The 9066-nt window shown below is 35.6% G+C and overlaps 2 protein-coding genes across 3 annotated transcripts; both read right to left on the bottom strand.

Moving 5' to 3' along the window:
• Positions 1-123: 123 nt before the first annotated feature.
• GH9A4 (glycosyl hydrolase 9A4) lies at positions 124-3164 on the bottom strand. The gene is made up of 7 exons (XM_028086599.2): positions 2388-3164; positions 1856-2269; positions 1690-1767; positions 1434-1583; positions 1246-1354; positions 823-986; positions 124-702 (listed from the first exon to the last, which is right to left on the bottom strand). Exons 1-7 carry the CDS (start codon positions 2598-2600, stop codon positions 376-378), a joined length of 1455 nt encoding a protein of 484 aa, XP_027942400.1. The 5' UTR covers positions 2601-3164; the 3' UTR covers positions 124-375.
• A 154-nt stretch (positions 3165-3318) lies between these two features.
• LOC114196083 (guanine nucleotide-binding protein alpha-1 subunit) lies at positions 3319-8837 on the bottom strand. 2 transcript variants are annotated; one of them, XM_028086601.2, is made up of 14 exons: positions 8225-8828; positions 6908-6975; positions 6743-6815; positions 6556-6593; positions 6381-6470; positions 6141-6218; positions 5601-5708; positions 5382-5483; positions 5018-5073; positions 4582-4716; positions 4228-4321; positions 4046-4105; positions 3887-3966; positions 3319-3777 (listed from the first exon to the last, which is right to left on the bottom strand). In XM_028086601.2, the coding sequence occupies exons 2-14, from the start codon at positions 6968-6970 to the stop codon at positions 3600-3602; spliced, it is 1155 nt and encodes a 384-aa protein (XP_027942402.1). In that variant the 5' UTR covers positions 6971-6975; positions 8225-8828; the 3' UTR covers positions 3319-3599. The 2 variants fall into 2 exon arrangements, with proteins under 2 accessions (XP_027942402.1, XP_085523075.1); XM_085666949.1 differs by lacking the exon at positions 4046-4105 and having other exon boundaries at positions 8225-8837.
• Between the last annotated feature and the right edge of the window lie 229 nt (positions 8838-9066).

Below are 9066 nucleotides of genomic sequence, written 5' to 3'. Positions count from 1 at the left end.
CTTACAATCCTGGAATCAGTATATGTCTTCATTCTATGATTTAAGACTGTATGTACATTGACTACCACAAACATAAAACAAAGCTGTTGAATGAGATTGATTATTTGAAGAACATGTGTACAATTTATTTTCTTGAGAAAATCACACAAATTAAGGAAATGAGAAAGAAGGGTTTGACATAATTCTTAAAGCTAATACATAATACATCATTCGTGGCTGATCTATGTTTCCTAATTCTTATTCATCATCCATTATTTAGTGGAGCAAGGTAGAAGCTCATTAATCTGACATGCTAAATTAAGAGACTTTACAGAGGTAAGTAATTAATCACAGGTAACAATCTAAATACAAAATTTGGAAAGAATAAGATGAAAATCAGTACAAAGATGCAAGCCTTGCAAGAACTCCAGCAGCTAGGGAATTAACGTAGGTGCATGGTTCAGTGTAGGGTGACTCCCAACGTTTGTCCTTGAACTTGTCTTCTCGATCAGCTCCACCCACAATGGCACCAGTGAGTTCATGAGGGTTAGGTGCATCTATCAGAAACCATTTTGTGAAGGTGAGGCCACAAGGCACATTTTCTTCACCCTTTTTCAGTGTTGGCACCGAAGCACCTCTATGGTGAGGTTGCGTTGGTGGGTTCTTTCCAAATCCTACCATGTACGATCTTCCTAGTGGGTTTTTCCCTAGAATGTAATCCATCTGTGCCAAACATTGCAGTCAATCAGTTACCTGATATATATCACTGTTCTTTCTTTTCAAGTGCATTTACGTAGCAGTGTTTAATCAATCTTAAAATGGAGTATTTGTATGTGCACTAACTTGTTTCTTAGCGAAAGATAAGAGATGCGAAGAGTCAAACGATTTTTCACCACAAACAATTTTGCCTTTATATTTCGCAAGCAAGTCACTGTATACAATGAACAAGTAAGCGCTGCTAGTTGCATACTGCGAGTTCGCTCCGTTTCTTAAATGAATATAGCCACCTGCACAACACCATTGTTCATAGATTTGGTTAACTTTTAGCAGCGTAAACACGAGTCTAGATTTTCTGCTAAATTTTTTTATATTATCTTCTGATGAACATTAAAACTACACTCACATGTTTTAAAAATCTTTTTAATATATTTTAAGACTTCAAAATCAATGTTTATTAATGTATTTTAAAAACAGAATAGAAAAACAACACATAAAATCGATCAAGAGTATCCAAATTCGTGCAAAGACATAAAAGAAGATACTAACCAGGAGACATTGTAATCTGGTTGTAGGGACTCTCTGGAAGGACAGAGCACATGAAACTTTCTGCATGGTTTTTGAATTTTTCGAACTTCTTTTCACCCTCGAAATATAACTGACAAACAATAGCATGTGTTAGTTAATTAGGACTAGCATTCATGAAAAAGAAGAAGAATGATGATAGGAAATTAAACCTGGCTAAGAAGGACTTGGGCTCCAGCATATTTAAGGTCCCAACTAAATTCTGCTACACTAGCACTCTTGGAATCTTCTAATATGTACTTCAAATACGTTGACTTCCTCGTAGCCATGTATAGCCATGTTGCTGCCCACATCATTTCGTCCTGCATTCCACACATTCACATACCTTAATTAAAACTTTATCATTTGTGAGTGTGATTACATGTCACAGAAAAAAAAAAAAAATAGTGAGAGATAAAGCTTAATTACATTGTAGCCGGAATAAGAGCAGTAGAAGGGACACTCTCCATCGTAGGTTCCTTTATGGGATTTGGCCATATGGAAAAGCTACACCAAATTTGTTTAAGAAAGAAAATTAGTTTATAAGATTTGCATGCACCACATTAAATACTTGAACATTTGAACAGGAACGTACCGTTTTAGCTTTGTTGAGAAGAGTGCGAGCATATTTGCGATTTTTGGGTCTGAAAACGATGGAAGAAGCTGCCATTGCAGCTGCAGTTTCAGCTGCGATTTCACTCCCGGCCGTACCGTCACCGATCTTCTTAACCGTTCTCTTTGTCTTCATATATTCCGGTGGCATCCAACACTTGTGATCCTCTTCCGCGTCCCCTACCTCTACGTATAATCTCTTGCGTCGAGAACTACATTTCAGAAAATAATCAGTGCCCCAACGAATGGCAGCGAGAAGATGATCATGCTCTTTTGCTTCTTTAAATTCTTCCTTGTAAAAAATAGCAGCCCATGCCAGCGTAGTAACGGTGAACGCCATGGGGAGACCATATTTCACGTTGTCCCCGGCATCATAGTATCCCCCGACAAGGTCCACCTGCATTCATATAATCCCAAATTATGCATTTTTTTTTTTTTCTGTATATGTTTACATAGAAATTATGTATTGTAGGATTAATTTATTGTAATGTAAGAAAGAAGAGATAGAAAGAGACGTTGACGAGTTTTCCATCGTCGAGTCCTGAGTCTCCTCTCCATGGCACCCTGTTACTCGAGGGAAGTTTCCCTGATCGTTGTGCCTCGAGGAAGATAAGGGATTTGGTGAGAGCCTCCTTGTAATTCAAATCACCATTAACAAGCATCATGTTTCCTTCAAACAAAGTAAGCCATGCTATAATTATGGCCAAATATACTTGTCTGTTACCCATGATGATGCCAATATTTTTAATTTAGAAGAGGGAGTGAGGTGTTTGTAAGAGGTGGAAGAGGAGGATTAGAGAGTTTATATAGAAATGGAAAGAAACTAATTGTTGAAAAGTTGTTTTAATCTGTCTCCAACATCCAACATGAACCGGAAGGTTGTAACAGTTGGTTCCATATGGGTGTTTGTTTTTTTATGTTGTTCCTTGAATAATGGGAGATTGCGAGAGAAAAAGAACCCAGAAAGAAGGTTTTGTAATTTTGCGTAGGGATTTTCCATCCTCCATTTTGAAACCGCTACTATTCTTAGCATGTGGATTGCTAAGTTCTTGCATCACAAACAAAGTGGATAGAAAAACCAAAGATAAAATTGGCTAATGAAGATGCACCGCTTATTCTCCCTCTTCATTTTACCTTTTATCAACCAATAAAACAAAACGAACTTGATTTTTCCTTGTTTCTAAAGCCAACGTTTATTTAAGAAATTTCGATAACCATTGATTTTTTTTGAATATACACAAATGTAGAACCACGAAATTTTTTGTCTTTCATCCATATTACGTGTGAGTTTATTCCTCCGACAAATATACCCATAGGTTGTAGACAATCAAGTATAGATAAAATCAACGAGTCTTCGTGCAAGTGTTCAAAAGATTAAATGGAGTAAGAACAAAAGGGTAGAAAGTAAACGAAAAAACTCAAATTAACTGAACATGACAACACAAATCAGCAAAAAACCCTCATCAACACTTAGCAAGCTTAAATAAAGGATGTGGAATATTTCATTAGTGACTTTCAATCAATGAAAAGATAATCAACTAATTTTGCTTTCCCAAGAGGGATGTGGTGTGTGATCAAGTATTGAGAAAGGCTTTCCCAATCCACCCAGATAAAATCAACAAATGGATTTTATATTGTCGTATACCTGACCTCTAATATACCCAAAATCAGAAGACCTTTTCAATGTAAAATTATACCATATTCCTCTAAAACACACTCTTGCACGGTCATAATAAACCAGCTTCAAACAGATTCCTTCGTCTCAAAGTCTCGTCAACAAGCTTGAAAGTCTTCTTCACAAGCTTCTGATCAAGAGCAGTGGTTCGGTAGATCTTGAACACACGATCTACGTGATCAGGAGCAATGCTCTGGAAATACAATTCCTCAAACTTTTTCTTCACAAACCTGAAAACATAGTTTATCCAAGTAAATCAATGGTTCAAGTTACATGAAAACTTCATCATCTAGCACTTGAATTTGCCTTTATTCCCTGAGGTATAAACAATTTGCTTACTCGTACGCATGTTCGATCTCTTGCTTCCCTGTTGAAACTGGTTGGTATTCTTTGAACCACTCACACACATTGAGCGGAACCTGCACAATGCAAGGTATTAAACTGAAATGATAACACATTCCACCTATGACAAAGTGTACTCGTATGGATGGTTCTTACTCTCAGGATCTTCTTTTCAAATATGTCAAACTTGTTTAAAAATAACATGAAGGATGTTTTCTGTCCACAAAAGATAAGACCGCCATTATTCACTAAGACAGACACAAATGTTAATTTTCATATAATAAAAGAAACTTTCTATGCAAATGTAGTTATTACAATTTAAAAAGAAAAAAGAAAACCTCAAAACATGGTTGCTTCAGAACCCACTCAAAAAGTTCCTTAGTCTCCATCATTCTGTTCTTGTTTTCATCCTCATAAAGTGTTTGATCATACCTGGAAGGTAAATCTAAAAAAGTCAGTACTTTGTTAATCTTCAAACATTTTAAGGAAAAACATGAGATGGAAAGATTAATGTACTGCGGATGTGTGACTTTTTAATTTGGTGTACTAAACAATCCAAACAGATATGCAGACAAGAAATTAAGATAAGTTTTTGAGGTTTATACACTTTTAGTAGTTCAAATAGTCTTTTATAAAATTATTACTACTATTATAAATCATATTACGATATGCAACCAAATGTCAGACCATACTCGCTAATTGCAGCACAGAATATTACAGCTGTAACTCCTTCAAAGAGATGGATCCACTTTCTCCTCTCATTTCTTTGGCCACCAACATCAAAGAGTCTATAGACTTCACCACTTCTCTTATTTTCTCCAACAGGACTGTCAAAATAGCAAAAACATACTAATGAAGTTGGTCCTCTCAGTAAATCATATTCAAGATGTAGATGAGGAAACACCATCTATGTTGTTTCAATTTTTAACACACTATAAGAATCTAAACAAGCAGTTAATGTGAAAAAATACATGATCCCCACAAAAAGGCCATACGAACAATTGAGTTCTACAAATTGCTACGACAAAATTTGTTGTGAAGAAAAGAACAAAACGACAGAGTGGGTAGAGTAGTAGCACTTCTAAGTATCATTTCAGTACAAAAATTATGTCAGTTCAGCATGTTCACCTGAATTGGATCTCGACAACACCAGTTGTACGGACTCTTGCATACAAAACATCCTCCTGTAGTTGTCAAATCGAGTGAGAAATATTAAGAGAACCTTAACTTTACCTTCAAAACTGAGGGCCCAAAATGAAAACACAAGCAAAGACTCAGTGAACTTCTTAACACATCGCTTGTAAAGAGCAACTAGCAACTAATGTTTCGTAATTTATGTTGATGATTGATTAGTAACAAAATTGAAGCGCCGCATATAGTAGTAACCTATGCAGGTAGAAAATAACTTATAACCTCATTATTGAAACAACTAGAAATTTGTAGCTGACTTTTGTATCCTTGCACAGAAAAAAATAATGGTAGGTTTTGATACCTTTGTTGGAACATAATTTGCATCAGACAGCCTCTCCAAATTTTCCATGAAATAATGGGTACAATCTGGAACTTGGAGTTCGTTAGCACGGGCATATGTTTCCTACAGCAAGCATAACATATGGGACATGCATTCTAAGTAACTGACAACAAACAGTAATATGTGTACTGATTAAGGTTAAAGCAAATAAATGGTATCAAAAAGGTGCAATTTTGACACCTGAATTGCAGCATCCTCCCACAGAGTCTCAATTTCCTGCGCAAGATCCTTCGTAAGACGCGGGTAATCTAACCTCCCTCCTATGTCTGAGAGCTTTTCCCCAATGTCCTGCCACAAACATTAAACCCTAATTGAATTAAGAATCATTTGCCACATAGCTTTGTTAGAAAACTGTAAATGTTTGATCATTACACAGTAGTCCTTTACAAAAAAAAAAAAAACAAAAAACTTACTGAAAAATGTACCAGACCATAAACTACTCAACTATTATTATATTAAGCTCTTGGGTTATATATTTCATTCGAGAATATAATTATTAAGAGACCGTAGTTTTATATGGTTATATAACATTAGTCTTATATATATAAGACATTTGATTTCATTTTTACACAAAAATTTTAAGACAATTGTCTTATGGGCCTTTGATCTTATATAATGTTTAATTTTGTTTATTCTATTCGATGTAAGACTTTTTGACTGGAATATTCCCAACATAATCGACCCTATTTGGAAATAAAAGAGATGGTAATGGTGAACTACCTGGTTTTCATTAGATATTACGTACTTTGAAGAATCAGCATCATTCTGCGCCAACTCTTTCGACCCATCATGCAGTACCTATTTAAACACATCAAGAACAAACTAAGGATTACAGTTTTCTCAGCTATCTCTACCGAACACAACTCAACATTTTTTTTTTCAAACTATCAAACAGAGGACACTTTAACTCTGTATTTTCAAGAGAAAAATAATCAACACACCCTTTCAAGTATTGCGTACTTTTATTGTCTGAAACACATTAGCATGAATGACGGGTATGTAGCTTTTAAGCTCAGCATCGTCAAAGCCAGTTTGGAACAAAAGTTTTATCTGCGTATTAAAAACAAACAAGTGAATATCAATAATCTAACAATCATATACTATCATAAGCAGTTCTCAAGATGCCATTTCTTGCCTGCTTAAAGATTGTAGACTTCCCAGACTCTCCAGCACCTAAACAACAGAGATATTGGCACTTGACACAGTTAAGTGCAGAAACGCAATAACAATAGCAAACAAGCTACTAAGACATTGCAGTAACATGTAATACATCAATGCTAAATTCTTAATATTCCTAGGAAAGCCACCCTAGTAAAACACACCTAATAGTAGAAGTTTCTGAATATGTTTTTCAGCCTTTGTTTCTAACTCGATTCTTCTTTCAATTTCGGCATCCTGCAAATGCATGCCACGTTCATCAAATAAAAGCCTGTTTAACAGTATTATTTGTAGCTTAACAAGTACCAAATTTATCAAGGACAAAAGACCTGAGCATTTTCTTCAGCATCAGCATCACGAAAACGTCGCCTTTTGCTGCAGACTAAGCCCATATTTTCTGTAACCAAGAACATGCACCAATCAAGCTCCGCCAGAAATCAGTATATTTCAATCCCCTCATTTAATGTATGATACATTGTGCAGAATCTAGAGGAGCTTATTTGGACTTATGGAACTACCTTGTTACGAGCTTCCCATAAACACTATTCAACTTATTTTAATAAACTTGCTTTTCATGGTTAAACTTAACAACGTAAATTCTGTTTAACTCATTACACTACGATTCACAATCCACTTTATAAGCAAGTGCTTTCTGAATAATTACTTGATCAAGCTGTTTATCACTCAAACACTATGGACTTGAGTTTAAACAACAAGAAGACTTATGCAGAGCAAACAAACCCAGTGTCTCAGAAAAATCTAAAGTCAGGCACAAGCTACTTCATGCAACTTGCAATAATATATATGCAAATAATAGATTCTTATCCACAGAATAAGACATCTGAATGAATCAAAAAGACTACAGCTGGATAGCAGGAGTAGGTTGAAACAAGCTCTGAACAATTGCTTTAACCAGAAGAGTTTCCGGCCCACACATCAGATCTGAAGTTAATGATTATTCTGAGCAAGTTCTTCAACCAAAATGTTGGATTCAACAAACATTAGAATATTCTTCTCCTCGCATATGGGAAACGACCAGCAACTTGGATTTATTTATCAACTTTATTTTTTAAGTGAAAACATTTTTGTTACATATGCCTATAGCAAGAATTTTATCATATGGATAAACTCCATCACCAGATACATAGAGTGAAGTTAAGGGCAGTTGAGATACCCATAACTGTTAAGAAGAATCACAATTTCGGGCGTTGAGCAGAACCAATTAGTAATCAAATTATCAATTCACGTATATGGGCAAGAATGATCCTTTTTCTAATTTCTTTTCTAGGTAATTATTTCTTGGTTTGAATGCCGATACCCTCCGCACGAAGCATGAAAGTTTAACAGTAGAAGTACCATGAAAAAGCAAGAGCAGCATGCAGGGTACAACCACCCCATCATCAAAGTTTTCACCAGAAAGAGAATACAGTCGAAGATGGTACAAAAAAACAACTGTTAAAAAACTATACAGAAAAAGTGGAGAAAAAAAGGAGAATATTTCCGCATCTCGATCTGCATATGCAACATCAACACAGAGATCTCCTGAACCAAAACCCACCCTCCACAAACTATCAACAACAAAGAAGAAGGATCTTGGGAGAGAGAAAGAGAGAGATTGGGAATGCAACAGAAGAAAGAGTTGTTACCCGAAAAGAAGCAAAACTAGAGATGTGGATGTGGAATATGCCCCTTGATTTGGCGAATACGTTAAGTGTGAAGTGCGAAGTGTGAAGCGAAAAAGCAACAAGTTCGGTGTGTGTTCTTCTCTGTGGAGGAAGATATATAGTATAGTATTAAAGTTCTATACAAGTACTGGTATAGTAACACAACAATAACAATTGTTGTTTAGCTCAGCGTAATGACAATAATGACAATAAAGTGTGGATTATAATATGGTGTTAGTAACATAATGGGATTCTGAGAAGTGTGGTTATGTGAATGAATTATATTATATGATGAAATAAAAGTAAAAATGATGAGAATGGTGGTGGAAGAGGGAAAGAAAATAGAGATTAATTAAATAGTTAAAAATGAAAACAAAAGAGCGCCGAAAGCTGTGTGAGGGTTCTTGGTTGTTCCTGCACCCTTTGGTCGGGTCAAAGTTTAGTTTAGAAAAGACAGAAGAAGGCAGCAACAGGCACAGCTATGGCACTTTTTTTATGTCTTCTTGGGAAAATACACACACACTGTCACTGGCCCTCTTTCTCTCTCCGCCTGCCACTCTCAACTCCAACATCTTGACGCAGACCAAGTAGCATCACTCTACATTATTTTCATATTGTATTTCGATCACCAAAAATTTCACCATGGACAGAAAATAAAAAGTTAAACTTTAAAGAACAGCATTCATTGGGTGGCATAATTACTTGATGTGAAAACAGCCCATTTAAAAAAAAAATGATTTTTAGTGGTTAAAATACATTTGAATTTGGAAAGGAACAGGCTTTAGATGATGAGATGGTGTGGTACTTATGCATTAGATTCCAAG

The sequence above is a fragment of the Vigna unguiculata genome, chromosome 9, assembly GCF_037176805.1.
Source record: "Vigna unguiculata cultivar grain cowpea cultivar isolate G323 ecotype 2 chromosome 9, ASM3717680v1, whole genome shotgun sequence".
Lineage (NCBI taxonomy): Eukaryota > Viridiplantae > Streptophyta > Magnoliopsida > Fabales > Fabaceae > Vigna > Vigna unguiculata.
The sequence above is the reverse complement of the archived record's forward strand: the minus strand, read 5'-3'. Positions and strand labels throughout refer to the sequence as shown.

Coding starts and splice junctions, on each gene's coding strand:
- GH9A4 (XM_028086599.2), bottom strand. CDS start 2,600: ATGGGTAACAGACAAGTATATTTGGCCATAATTATAGCATGGCTTACT. Junction 1,768..1,855: donor TTCTCAACAAAGCTAAAACG/GTACGTTCCTGT, acceptor AATTTGGTGTAG/CTTTTCCATATGGCCAAATC. Junction 703..822: donor TATCTTTCGCTAAGAAACAA/GTTAGTGCACAT, acceptor TGTTTGGCACAG/ATGGATTACATTCTAGGGAA.
- LOC114196083 (XM_028086601.2), bottom strand. CDS start 6,970: ATGGGCTTAGTCTGCAGCAAAAGGCGACGTTTTCGTGATGCTGATGCT. Junction 6,816..6,907: donor ATGCTGAAGAAAATGCTCAG/GTCTTTTGTCCT, acceptor ATGCATTTGCAG/GATGCCGAAATTGAAAGAAG. Junction 3,778..3,886: donor GAGATCGAACATGCGTACGA/GTAAGCAAATTG, acceptor CTATGTTTTCAG/GTTTGTGAAGAAAAAGTTTG.